Source organism: Bos indicus x Bos taurus, chromosome 6, assembly GCF_003369695.1.
Source record: "Bos indicus x Bos taurus breed Angus x Brahman F1 hybrid chromosome 6, Bos_hybrid_MaternalHap_v2.0, whole genome shotgun sequence".
NCBI classification, from domain to species: Eukaryota; Metazoa; Chordata; class Mammalia; order Artiodactyla; family Bovidae; genus Bos; species Bos indicus x Bos taurus.
The window spans coordinates 90,647,808-90,662,629 of record NC_040081.1 but is presented as its reverse complement, the minus strand read 5'-3'; the positions used below and the strand labels follow the sequence as shown (position 1 = coordinate 90,662,629).

The following is a 14,822-nucleotide window of genomic DNA, read 5'->3' as shown; positions in this document are numbered from 1 at the left end:
TTCCTGACCCAGGGGATCAAACCTGGGTCTCTGGCATTACAGGCAGATTCTTTAATGTCTGCACTGCCAGGGAAACCCCAGGGGTGGGTATGGTTCTACCTCAAATGGGAGGACCAGCTTTCTGGCCCTCTGGCCCTGTTCCCTGGGCGAGCTGGGTGAGCTGGGAATGCATGCAGCTTCTCAGAGTGGCCTGACTTCCATGGAAGCTGTCTGACCACTAGACTCTTGGTAACAAAGCAAATAAGGCCTGTTGGTACTCCAACTGTGGCCTTAGCCATGTCTCCATCCATGAGCTGTGGCTCTAGCTTGCAGCTTTTCTTTACCACACATATTTATTGAACACCTGTTATGGTTTATAAGTGTTATGGGCTCCATACTACCACAAGGCGTGGCCCTGCTCTCAAGAGACTGCAGGCTGTGAAAAAAATAAGTGAGCTGGGAGGTCAAATGAGAAGGTGTCCCTCGCTCCACCTGTGTGTTCAAAGCCTTATGCTGTATAAATCTCTTTGTCCTCCTCTAGAATATCGTGTTAAGGAATGGTTCCGAGACCTTTGATTCCTGGAAGAAGCCCCCTCTGCCTGTGTACACCCAGTTCTATTTCTTCAATGTCACCAATCCAGAGGAGATTCTCAACGGGGAGACCCCTCGGTTGGAAGAAGTGGGGCCATACACTTACAGGTGAGTCCTCAGCACCTGCCTGCCCTGCCAACCAGAAAACGCAGCAGCACCCCCTGTGGCCTGAGCCCCCGTCTCTTCCCACGGGCCTCCTCAGTGTGCTGCACGGGAAGCACAGATTCTGACTACATCTGTCTGAAGCGCTGCTGGTGGTGGGCACATAGCTGTGAATGAATGGCTTTGTGGATGGGCCAGTCCCAGCCTGTTGTGTTTAGAAATGCAGCTGCTTCTTCCTGAGCTGGAGAATGTGGTTACTAAGCCATGAATAGCTGCTTCCACTCCCTACCCTTTTAAGGTGGCCCCTGATTTTCTATGGCTTCCCGGGTGGCTCAATGGGTAAAGAATCCACCTGCAATTCAGGAGATGCAGGCGGACATGAGTTCGATCTCCAGGTCTGGAAGGTCCCCTGGAGGAGGACGTGGCAACCCACTCCAATATTCTTGCCAGGAGAATCCCATGGACAGAGGAGCCTGGCGGGCTACTGTCCATAGGGTCACAAAGAGCTGGACACGACTGAAGGGACTAAACACATGCATGTGATTTTCTATAGTGACCTTTAGGGTCTTTCCCTTGTTCTCTCCCCACATACCTAGTCTTACGCCAGCTCCCAGAATTCATTGTTAGTCTGAAGACAGGCCTTTCTGTCTCTTCTTTTTCTTTTTTAATTGAAATATAGTTGGTTTATAGCTTCCCTGATGGCTCAGTGGTAAAGAATCCGCCTGCCAATGCAGGAGACCCAGGTTTAATCCCTGGGTAGGGAAGATCCCCTGGAGAAGGAAATGGCAACCCACTCTAGTATTCTTGTCTGGAAAATTCCACGGACAGAGGAGCCTGGTGGGTTACAGTCCATGGGGTTGTGAAAGAGTCAGACACGACTGAGCAAGCACAGATGAGATGATAGTTGATTTATCATGACTAATTTCTGCTGTATGGCAAAGCAGTTCAGTTATACTGAATGTATATGTGTACATTCTTTTTTTTATATTCCTTTCCGTTGTGGTTTATCATGGGATATTGAATATAGTTCCCTGTGTTATATAGTAGGAGCTTGTTTTTCTATCTCTTCTTATTTACTTCTTTCTCCTCCTCTCCTGAGCACAAAAGATAACCAGGTGGCAGAGTGGGTTAGAGTCGTTGGCAGTGACCACTGATTGTAAGCATTGGGGAGTTAGAATTTCTTTAATCATTTTTTAGAAAGATTAGTAGAGGGAGGTGCTTGGGGATCTTATGGTCAGAGTATTTTCCCCACTGTTGCAGTATCTCCCACACCTCCAAGACAGTAACCTCCCCCACAACCTTTGCAAACATCTTTTCAACAAAGTTTCTCTTTACCAAGTTAAAAAAAATAATATTAGAGGAAGCAGATCTTTCTTCAGAACTGCTGTGTGGTAAAAATAGGACGAGATTCCGTCGTAACCGATTGCTTAATAAATGGTTGCTGACTGATTCAATCGTTCTGAGTCAGGACTGTCTCGGTGCTGGAACTCAGAGATAAAAGTTCCCTGTCCCTGCCTCAGGTGCTAAAGGTCTGACTCTGGAGTCGAATGGCCGGTTGTCAATCTCCCCTCGGCCACTTACCAGTTCTCTGTGCTTCTGTTTCCTTATCTATAAAGTGGGGATAAAAATAGGACTTCCACCATGAGATTGTTATGAAGACCAAGTCAATGGGTCAGTATTTATAAAGTATTTAGACTAGTGTCTGGCATGGAATTAGTGCTAGTTAAGTGTTTCATGTTATTATTAGTCTTAGTGGATTGTCTTAGTCTGTGTAAATCAATGCCCAGAATCGTAAAGATCAGCTTTATCATCATGAAGTGAAGTGTAAGTCGCTCAGTCGTGTCTGACTTTTTGCAACTCCATGGACCATACAGTCCATGGAATTCTCCAGGCCAGAATACTGGAGTGGGTAGCCTTTCCCTTCTCCAGGGGATCTTCCCAACCCAGGGATCCAACCCAGGTCTTCTGCATTGCAGGCAGATTCTTTACCAGCTGAGCCAGGAGGGAAAGCCTATATTATCATTGTATAGTAGAATTTGGGGAAAAAAAAAAGACAACACTTGGGTCCTCATTTTAAAAAGCATTTTTGTACATTTAATGCCTCAAGAAACTCCATGGACTAGGTTAAGCCAGGCCTGCATTTGAGGGTGTACAGCCAGGGGACTTAAGTTGAGCCAGAATTAAGATTTTTGAGTGTCCTGTTTGTTTTGCAGTTTTAACCATTTTTAATGGTGATTTAAAAAAAATAATAGAAAATATACCATCTTTACCATTTTGAAGTGCAATTCAGTAGTTTTAAATATATTCATATTGTTGTAAAAACAGACCTGCAGAACTTTTTCCTCTTGCTGATATGAAGCTGTTATAGCCATTATATCACACCCCTTCCTCCTCTCCCCTCAGCCCCTAGGAACCACCAGTCTGCTTTGTTTCTATGAATTTGACCACTGTAGACACCTCATATAAGTGGAATCATACAGTATTTGTCTTTTGCTGTGTTTAACTGAATTCCTTCGAGTGGGGATGATGACTGATTCCCTGCAAGAATAAACTCACCCAAGAACTAAAGGAAAACCCCTACGGTCTTCCCTCTGGGTCTTCTGGGCCTGTTCCTGTCATTGTTATCCTCGTCTGAAAAAAAGATGTAGGTTCTAGTCATAACCCAACGAAATCCAATATTTCATGAAGTCATGTTGTGGGCCATGGCGTCTGCTGCCTTCATGTGCTGTTGTAGATGTGGTTATGGGGGTAAATAAATCCTAGAAGTGAAATACTGCCCAACTGTCACCATACTCCCCAATGTTCCCATCTTCAGTTCAGTTCAGTCGCTCAGTCGTGTCTGACTCTCTGCGACCCCATGGACTGTAGCCTACCGGGCTCCTCCGTCCATGGGATTTTCCAGGCAAGAATACTGGAGTGGGTTGCCATTTCCTTCTCCAGGGGAACTTCCCAACCCAGAGATCGAACCTGGGTCTCCCGCGTTGTAGGCAGACGCTTTACTGTCTGAGCCACAAGGGAAGCCCCAATAAGTGTCAGATCAGATCAGATCAGATCAGTCGCTCAGTCATGTCCGACTCTTTGCGACCCCATGAATCGCAGCACGCCAGGCCTCCCTGGCAAATCCCAGAAGTGTTACAGTACCATGGCTTCACCATTAAGGAAACACAGATACTGTTATGTCTCATGGTAGCTCTTGCTCAAAATATCATCCATGATCATAAATATTTCAATATTATAGTGCTTGTTAGACCTGCTGCTACATCTTGTTTAAAGTGTCAATAAAGAATCCCACATTGGGACTTTCCTGGCATCCTATGGTTCATTTTTATGAATCTTCTTGAAGATTTTAATTTTTGTAAAAGCATCAAAGAGTACAACAGTAGCTGTCTATAAATGACAAAAGACTTAAATTACATGATTTGATTACCGTGCAGTTGACAAACTTGGTTATTTCTGCGACAGTACATTTTAAGAAGTAAGTAGAATCATAACTGAAAAATTATACCAGGACATACAGGACATACTAGATTTTTAAGAATTCCATTGATTTTCTAGACTATGTTAATGACATTTACCCATGCATTATAGCCACTTATTTGACAATGTTTCCCATGTAATTTAACATATCAGATAGACCTAATTAGTTTCATACCTCCTTTGAAGATGTTTTAGGGTTCCTCTTGTTGTAGTCAAGAAACAAACTCACTCGGACAATGCAGATAGTGGAGTGCAGTTTATTACACCAGTGGGCCCAAGGCAGAGTCTCCTCTTAGCCAAGGACCTGAACCAGTTTTTTGTGAAAACCTTATATACCCTAAGTGTAAGTGCCCAAACCCACCTCCCCAAATTCCCTGAAACTAGTCTGAACAAAGGAAAAAGAAAGATACAATTAAAGTTAACCGGTGATTCATATGCCCTAAGCCTAGGTAGTTAACAGGGGACAATTATCAATAGGCCCGTGGTCATACCACAATAAGCATAATAGAATGTTTGATTCTATTCAGTTACACGGATAATTAGGGTATTCTTTTAGGCAAAAGGGAGTCTAGGTATGAGCCCTGGGGCTCTTCCTTCTGGGGCCTGGTTTTCCAGTTGGTATGTCGTTTCCATAGATACTGGGCATATAGCTCAAAGTCCACAGTCCGGCCCAAGATGGAGTCCTGCGTTCAAGAGGGAGCCTGTTCTGTCTGTGTCCTCCTTCACTCTAAGGCATTTGAATGTTAGCTAGAGGTCAAAAGAATTTCATTTAGAATTGACTTGGGGAAGTTTGCCAAAGATATCGAAAGGTTTACAACACTTGGTCAAATAGGTCACTGTGAAAAACTCTTATTTACTTAACCAAAATGACAGATTTTAAAGGCAAATACAGACTGTTACAACACATCACTTAAAAGGTAGAGAAACTTTTTTTAAACTGTTATCAAAAGCAAATCAATATTCCAAGAAAACTTTGTTCTCTTAACACAGAGAAAAAAACAAATTTTGATTTTGTACTAACTTACTTTTAATGTTGAAATTTGTTTACTCAGTTAAATTTTATTTTAATCTTAGCCAGTCCTGACCATGTATGAAACTCTTTTCAGGGTTTCTTTCCCACGATGCTTCTAAAACTTTCTTGTCTTCAGATTTTGTCCTATGCTTTCTTTTTCTTTCTCTCTCTCCAGGACAAAATACCTTCTTTTCCTTTAACGAAATGCATTTCCATTCCTTATATTGTTTTCCCTTTCATACAAAGATGTTTTCCTTATTAATTTGTGTAGTTTTAATTACATATATTAATTAGAATTCTTTTTTTTAAATTTAATTGGAGGATAATTGCTTTGCAATGTTGTGTTGGTTTCTGCCATACATCAACATGAATCAGCCATAGGTATACATATGTTCCCTCCCTCTTGAACTTTCCTCCTACCTCCCCACCCCCACCCCAGGTTGTCACAGAGCACCAGGTTGAGCTCCCTGCATCACACAACAAATTCCAACTGGTTATTTATTTTATATATGGTAATGTATATGTTTCACGGCTACTTTTTCAACTCAGCCCACCCTCTCCTTCCCCCACAGTGTCTGCAAGTCTGTTCTTTATGCCTGCATCTCTATTGCTACCATACAAATAGTATACCTCACTTTTGAAATGCCATATATGAAGCACTCTATTCTTTTATAGTATTTTGTCCTCATTAGTTCATGAAAGAGATGAACCATCTCATTTCTTACTTTAATTTTTGAATTCCCATTTGTCATAATTTCCCACTTCTATTACTCTTGCCCTTTGATAGGCTCCCTCTTAAAGTGTTTTGGGTTAATTCTACTTGCCTTCTTAGAATAGCTTTTTTTTTTAATTTTTAAAAATTTATTTATTTTTTACTTTACAATATTGTATTGGTTTTACCATACATCAACATGAATCCGCTGCGGGTGTACATGTGCTCCCCATCCTGAACCCCCTTCCCACCTCCCTCCCCGTACCATCCTTCTAGGTCATCCCAGTGCACCAGCTCCGAGCATCCTATATCCTGCATTGTACCTGGACTGGCAATTCGTTTCTTATATGATATTATACATGTTTCAGTGCCATTCTCCCAAATCATCCCACCCTCTCCCTCTCCCACAGAGTCCAAAAGACTGTTCTATACATCTGTGTCTCTCTTGCTGTCTCGCATACAGGGTTATCATTACCATCTTTCTAATTAGAATTCTTAACCTTTAAAACTTTAATTTCTTTCTCCAAAGAATATATACAGATGGCCAACAGGCACATGAAAAGATGCTCAACATTGCTAATTATTAGAGAAATGCACATCAAAACTACAATGAGATCAGAGTGTCTACCATCAAAAAGTCTATAAATAATAAATGCTAGAGAGGGTGTAAAGAAGAGGGTACCTACTTTCACTGTTGGTGAGAAAGTAAATTGGTACAGCAACTATGGAGAATCATATGGAAGTTCCTTAAAAAGCTAAAAATAGAACTACTGTATGATCCAGCAATCCCACTCCTGGGCATGTATCCAAAAAAAGATGAAAAATCTAATTCAAAAAGATACATGTACCCCAGTGTTCATAGTAGCACTATTGTAAATAGTTAAGTCATGGAAGCAACCTAAAGATCCATTGACAGATGAATGGATAAAGATAATGTGTGTGTGTGTGTGTGTGTGTGTGTGTGTGTGTGTGTGTGTAGTAGAATACTACTCATCCATAAAAAAGGAATGAACTGTTACCATTTGCAGCAACATGGATGAACCTAGAGATTATCATACTAACTGAAGTAAGTCAAAGTCAAATATTATATGATACCGCATAAATATAGTATCTAAAAAAAATACAAATTAACTTATTTTTGAAACAGAAACTCACAGACATAGAAAACAAACTATGATTACCAAAGGGGGAAGGGGGTAGGGAGGAATAAATTAGGAGTATGAGATTAACAGATACACACTACTGTATTTAAAATAGATAAACAATAAGGACTTACTGTATAGCATAGGAAATTATATTCAGTATCTTGTAATAACCTATAAAGGATAAGAATCTGAAAAAGGATATTTATATCCACATATATCTACATGTATACATGTATATTTTTATCTATCTAAATCACTTTGCCATACACCTGAAACTAACACAGTATTGTGAATCAAGTACACCTCAGTACAAAATTTTAAAACCTTATTTCTAGTGAAAACTAAGAAGTAAGCAATTATGAACTTTTGCATTAGCATTCTGTATATTGACAAACATAAAACACCACTTATACTTTTTAAAAACATGTGCCCTTTTTATGGAAAAGTTTTCAGGGTGGCACAAAACATATTTATTAATGGTCCTAAATATCTTTATGGGATTCCCTGGTGGCTCAGCTGGTAAAGCATCCGCCCACAATGCGGGAGACCTGGATTCGATCCCTGGGTTGAGAAGATCCCCTGGAGAAGGGAAAAGCTACCCACTCCAGTATTCTGGCCTAAAGAGTTCCATGGACTCTACGGTCCATGGGGTTGCAAAGGGTCGGACACAACTGAGCAACTTTCACTTTCTAAAATCTTAAATTTCTCTGTAAAAGGAAACCTAATTTTAGTAAGTACTGTTTTAATATCTTACTTTATTTGGGAATGATCTAGATATTTAGTACATTTCCATCATTTAACTTAACTTAGCAAAACTCTAAAAGTTTTAGGTTACCAAAAATCTGGAGAAACTTATTTAAGTAGATATACCGTAAAACATAATAATTCTGAAAGAGTTCACTAAAGGCTCTTATCCCATTTGCATCTATTGAATTCGTTTATTCTCAACAATCATATTTTACCTGTGAAAACTTCAGGAGACATCAGATCAAATTAGCCATCATTCCAAGCTATTTTTCTTGCTGATAAATTTTATAAGAGAAATAATATGAACATATTTGACTAGGTGCAATAAAAGTAAGTCAGATCAGATCAGATCAGTTGCTCAGTCGTGTCCGACTCTTTGCGACCCCATGAATCGCAGCACGCCAGCCCTCCCTGTCCATCTGTAGTATTTAAACCAACAAACTTAAACGTTAAACCAAGTATTAATGTTGAATATTTCCCAGATCACATGAACCTGAAATTCATTTGGTTTATTTCTAATACAGTTAGAAATACTTAATTTCTAAGTGCTTACTTTTAAGTCAATTAACCAGAGCTCCTTTATAAATTAATATTGATGACACTGTCTGGAGGTAGAGACATATCTATAATGTACACACAGACATGTAACAGACATAATCAGAGATCTCATAACTTCTTTTTATAACTTAGTCATAAATCAGGTATTACAATATAAGTTTATAAAGAACAGTTGGAATAAGTTACATTTATTTGCTCAGATGACTTTTTACAGGGACAGTTGTTTTCAATTCCCCAGAGAACTGTTCTACTGCTTGCTGCTGCTGCTGCTGCTAAGTCACTTCAGTCGTGTCTGACTCTGTGCGACCCCATAGACGGCAGCCCACCAGGCTTGCCCGTCCCTGGGATTATCCAGGCAAGAACACTGGAGTGGGTTGCCATTTCCTTCTCCAATGCATGAAAGTGAAAAGTGAAAGGGAGGTCGCTCAGTTGTGTCTGACTCTTTAGTGACCCCATGGACTGCGGCCTACCAGGCTCCTCCATCCGTGGGATTTTCCAGGCAAGAGTACTGGAGTAGGGTGCCATTGCCTTCTCCGGTTCTACTGCCTAAATGGTATCAAATGATTCATTCATCCAACCACATTTTCTTTAATTTGCTTCTTTGTTTAATCAGTGGGAAGATTTCCAACTACTGGAAATCAGGAGTTCTGTGTTCTAGAACTCTAGGGTTCATTTTATCTTGCCTACAAAAGTTTGCACAAAGCATTTCACAAAAGTCCTCTTTCTGAAGGCACAAGTCAAACCCAGAGCAATTTTCCATAGCGGAAAAAAAGGGAAAATCTCCACTATTCCTTTATTAACTAAGCCCTGAATATTAGCCCCAGTTTTCTTTCATGTTGTGTGGACTCAGGTAAACTCTATTGGTTTCCTTTAATATGTTTAACTAGTCTTACCTTAGGGGCAGATATATATGCTCTGTGATATAATGCCAGGCAGGGAAAGCTTTCCCTAGTGAGACATAATGTTTATCTCACAATATAATCAGGCAAAAGAGGTGTAACCGTCTCATATAAAGCCCATTCAAATAGGCCAACTTTTAAAAAATAAATTTTTATCTCATTTTTAGCAATTGTTATACCTTTAACTTTAGCCAAGGGATACCCGTTTGACTGTGTGGATCACAATAAACTGTGGAAAATTCTGAAAGAGATGGGGATACTACACCACCTGACCTGCCTCTTGAGAAACATATATATATGCAGGTCAGGAAGCAACAGTTAGAACTGGACATGCAACAACGGATGGTTCCAAATAGGAAAAGGAGCACATCAAGGCTGTATATTGTCACCCTGCTTATTTAACTTATATGCAGAGTACATCATGAGAAACACTGGGCTGGAAGAAGCACAAGCTTTCGGAATCAAGATTGCCGGGAGAAATATCAATAACCTCAGATATGCAGATGACACCACCCTTATGGCAGAAAGTGAAAGGAACTAAAAAGCCTCTTGATGAAAGTGCAAGAGGAGAGTGAAAAAGTTGGCTTAAAGCTCAACATCCAGAAAACGAAGATCATGGCATCCGGTCCCATCACTTCATGGGAAACAGTGTCAGACTTTATTTTTTGGTCTCCAAAATCACTGCACATGGTGATTGCAGCCATGAAATTAAAAGACGCTTACTCCTTGGAAGGAAAGTTATGACCAACCTAAATAGCATATTCAAAAGCAGGGACATTACTTTGCCAACAAAGATCTGCCTAGTCAAGGCTATGGTTTTTCCTGTGGTCATGTATGGATGTGAGAGTTGGACTGTGAAGAAAGCTGAGCGCTGAAGAATTGATGCTTTTGAACTGTGGTGTTGGAGAAGACTCTTGAGAGTCCCTTGGACTGTAAGGAGATCCAACCAGTCCATTCTGAAGGAGATCAGCCCTGGGTGTTCTTTGGAAGGAATGATGCTAAAGCTGAAACTCCAGTACTTTGGCCACTTCATGTGAAGAGTTGACTCACTGGAAAAGACCCTGATGCTGGAAGGGATTGGGGGCAGGAGGAGAAGGGGACGACAGAGGATGAGATGATTGGATGGCATCACTGACTCAATGGATGTGAGTTTGGGTGAACTCCGGGAGTTGGTGATGGACAGGGAGGCCTGGCGTGCTGTGATTCATGGGGTCGCAAAGAGTCGGACACGACTGAGCGACTGAACTGAACTGAACCCTCTTGTCAATCCTTGTTTGTGCATGCTTGCCCAGTCATGTCCAAGTCTTTGGGCCCCATGGACTGTAGTCTTCCAGGCTCCTCTGTCCACGGGATTCTCCAGCCAAGAATACTGGAGTGGTTGCCATTTCCTCCTCCAGGGAATCTTCCCAATCCCGGGATCGAACCTGAGTCTTCTACGGCTTCTGTGTTGGCAGGCAGATTCTTTACCACTTCGCCATCTGGGAAGCCCCAACTTGATTAACTGTCCCAAATGTTAACCCAAGCAACTGCTAGTCAGGTATCTTGGTGTAATTTTCTTCCAACATTTTTTTTTTTTAATTTTTAACTGGGGTAAATAAATCAGACTTGTTTGGGGCCCCTTTAATGTTAGGGGGCCAATAGAGGCCTCTTTGGCCCATTTAACTTTAGGTGGTGTTGGTTCAGAGCCTTTGCTTTTTTTGTTTGTTTGTTTGGCTGTGCCATGTGGTTTATGAGATCTTAGTTCCCTGATCAGAATTGAATCCAGGACACTGGCAGTGAAAGCCTAGAGACCTGTTAGACCACCAGGGAATTCCCTAAAGCCTTGGTTTTAATCTCATCAATGTCCATTTTTTAAAAAATCCCGTTTTTAAATGACCATCTAAGGATTTCTATCCTGTTGGGGTGATTTCTATTCTGTTGGGGTGAGTCCCTATAAAATTGCCACCTTGTTGGGAAGCAGTCTCTTGACTTTCTCCTCAGCGTTTCCTATTCCCTTGTTAATTAACCTGGTTAATGTTAATTAACCTAATGTTTTTGGTAGTACCCTAAAGACCCATCAAGGGAAAGCCATGACCACAAATTAGGCTTTCCAAATAGTTTTGTTTTAAAATGCGGGAATTCTTAAGTTATATTTTTTGTATCTGCCTTTTAATTTGCTCTTTTCATGGGCACCAAGAAAACAGCCGTTTATAATACGAGCTCCCTAAGAATTTACCAATTTAGAAGTTTCTTCAATTTAAAGGACCATTGTCTGGCACTGATAAGCAGTATCTAACGAACGAATAAGACACAACGGTGCTCTGTGGCTTCAGTCCGACTCTTTGCGACCCCATGGACTGTCACCCGCCAGGTTCCTCTGCCTGTGGGATTCTCCAGGCAAGAATACTGGAGGGGGTTGCTGTGGGTTCTCCTACAGGGAATCTTCCCCACCAAGGGATTGAACCCAAATCTCTTATGTCTCCTGCATTGGCAGGCAGGTTCTTTACAACTAGCACCTCCTGGGAAGTCCTAACACACAACCGCCGCCCCCAGAAGAGTGCAAAGTCTGCGCCTTCAGCCCCTCTAATGGGCTTTTGTTATCATTTAGTGGATCTGATTTCTGTCGCTTGTGAATTTGCCATTGTTTCCCTACACAGGAAAGACAGAACATTCTGGAAGCTCTGCCCCCCAGCCATTTGATAGTCTCACGGTTCCCTCCTGACTGAGTCAGCTGTGTGTCTGCAGAGAAGGGGAGGCCTTGTGGTCCCCCACTGGTCAGTGTGGACTGGTCTGGGGGTGGGAGTCTGTGCGGTGGGAGAGACCACGCTGGGCAGTGCTGGGCTTGACTGATCGGACACAGTTTACGGTGTTATGTTTCCCAAAGTTGTCACATAGTCATGAGTCCAGAATATTAATGTTTGTGGGAAAATATGGTGGAAGTTCCACATGTAGATAAAAAAAAGACAAAAACGGTCAGTCTGGTTTAAGGAATGTACATGTTTTTTACATTTTTATTAAGCTGTGGATTGAGCAGTCCTGGGACAGGTCTGTTGACACAAAGTTAATTTGCCTTGTGATCCTATTGCTTGGTGACCTATTTGCCTAAATTTGTGTATTCAGTGACTTTTGCATCCTTTCTGAGGTTTTTCATTTTGTCAGGTTTCTGTTTCTATTTTCCCTACTCTTTGACATTTCACGCATTTTAAAAATTAATGTGTCCAAAGGCCCTCTCAAGTCATTTTCATGTTTCTAAGATGTAGTTGCTAAATTTACAACATCCCGGTAAGTATCTTCTTTTTTACTTTATGAGCTTTGCTGTTTGGATTGTTAATTTCTTTTATAAGTTCGTATTACTGCTTTGATAGTAAGGAAAAAGATGTGAGGGATAAGTATTTCATAAGTGTTTTTTTTTTTTAATTCACTGACCATTAAGTTATACTGAATTATGAAGTAATCAACATGTACAATGTCATATACAGCATTATCTTTAAAAGTGTAAACTATATTTTATATTATAAAAATAATATATATAAGCAGCAAAGATAAATTTGAAAGCACAGTAAATTTAAAAACTACTGCTACCCTCCATGGTTTCACTGTCTCTAAGATAACCAGTGCTAATGGATATATTCTCGTTTTGCATGAATGGGTTTCACTTTTGCATGGTTATACTGTATATACTTCTTTATGTTCACGTGTGTGTGTGCATGCTCGGTCACTCAGTTGTGTCCTGCTCTTTGTGACCTCATGGACTGTAGCCCATCAGGCTTTTCTGACCATGGAATTTCCCAGGCAAGAATACTGGAGTGGGTTGCCATTTCCTGTTCCAGGGAACCTTCCTAACCCAGGGATCAAACCTAAGTTGCCTGCATCTATCTGCATTGGCAGGCAGGTTCTTTACCACTGCACCACCCGGGAAGCATGTCCACATACATACATGTATATTCTACTCACTTAATATTACGTGATAGGTATTTCCCCATGTATGTCTTTGTCTTGTTTATACAAATACATTTTTGTGATAATATTCAAGAGATGGAGGAATATATTACTTCCCCACTCACTTCTTAGACATGTTGGTCAGTTCTTGTTCCATCCTTTGATCACCACGTGGATTGAATGTTTGCCAAACAGTTGTGTTTCCACTCTGTTATGTTAGTTCTTGTCCTTTCCCAGTTTTCCTATCTGGGAAACTGGGTGTGTTCATGGCACTTATAAACTTTTTATATAATAATGATATTAATCCTTCGTTATAATTGTGGCAACTGCCTTTTTAAAATTTACATGTAACCAATCTCTTTAATGAACATTTCTATCATTTCTGAGCTTGAAAAGTCATACTTCCTCCAAAGGTTTGAGTCTATTTTCTTGTATTCTTTCCACCCCCTCCCCCACATTTAATTTCTTATGGATTTATTTCCTTTCAATTTAGCCAAGGTAGAAATTCTATTTAAAGTTTCAAATGCTGTTCTGTGATTCCTTTGGTCCTTACCTCAACTCTAGAGCCAAACTATATAAATGCCAAAGAGATGATAGAAAAATCTTAAATGCCATGGTTATTGTTTCCATTATTTTAACAGAATGCTTATCTCTTTTTTATAAACCCGACTTACTCTTTTCTGATATCCTTTTTTCCCCTCAAAATAGAAATAGAAATAGCTTTAGCTAAATCAGTTTTTTTTTTAAGTCAAAAGTAAGAAAAATATCTGCCTTTTTATCCTGTACAAAAAGGAAGTGACCAGGTGGGCTTTAAATGCACGTGCAGTCCTGGTGAGCCAGCGGAGTCAGGGTAGCAGCTAAATCAGTTTTTTTTTTAAGTCAAAAGTAAGAAAAATATCTGCCTTTTTATCCTGTACAAAAAGGAAGTGACCAGGTGGGCTTTAAATGCACGTGCAGTCCTGGTGAGCCAGCGGAGTCAGGGTAGCAATTGGAGGATGGAGGAACTATTTCCATTTTCAAGAGAAAAGCTGTTTCTTGTACATCTCTAACAAACATGGGCTACTCCCTCCCTGGATCCAGTGCTTTTTCTCTTTGTCCTGCTCTGGGCTCTGGTTTTCAGTCTTTAACCCAGCTGACCAAGGCAGTGGGGACAGAAGGTTCCGGACCTCGCGGCTCAGACCAGGTCTTTGGCCCGCCTCTCCGCTCCGCCCTGTCTCCCGGGCCCTCCCATCGACCCTGGCTGCACCTCCCTTCCCAGCCACGCCCCAAGCTGCGGGCTGCTCTTTTTGAACTGCCTTCCCTCCGCAGTGTGTAACCTTCCGCCCCTCTGCAGTTTTCTCACCCTTCACTTAAGAAACATCCTGTGCGGTTTTGTGGTTCCGCCTACCTTGTTCTCACTCTGCTTCTGTTCGGAAGCCCCTTCACCCTCCCACCTTGGGGGAGCTGACTCCTTCCAGAACTAAGTGCGCTCAAGCCCCGCGTTGCCTCGGGGCGCCCTTTCCAGTCGCTGCCCCTCCTCTGACCTGACACCTTGGGGTCAGCTTCAGAGCTCTTTCTACCTGTGAGGTAGCCCTGTAAACAGCAGCCTGCTGTGCTCTGCCTTGGATTCTCTGAGGACAGGACCCAGGTCTTAAAATCTCTGCATCTGGAGAACTTAACACAAGCCCCCCTCCCATTGGGTT

General features: G+C 41.4%; 1 protein-coding gene across 1 annotated transcript in view; it reads left to right on the top strand.

Annotated features, from left to right (window-relative positions):
• SCARB2 (scavenger receptor class B member 2) overlaps positions 1–14,822 on the top strand; it is an 81,656-nt gene that overhangs the window by 24,765 nt on the left and 42,069 nt on the right. Inside the window, exon 2 of the mRNA XM_027544792.1 lies at positions 521–678. Within this exon, the coding sequence (XP_027400593.1) occupies positions 521–678 (158 nt within the window). The remainder of the gene's footprint in view (positions 1–520; positions 679–14,822) is intronic.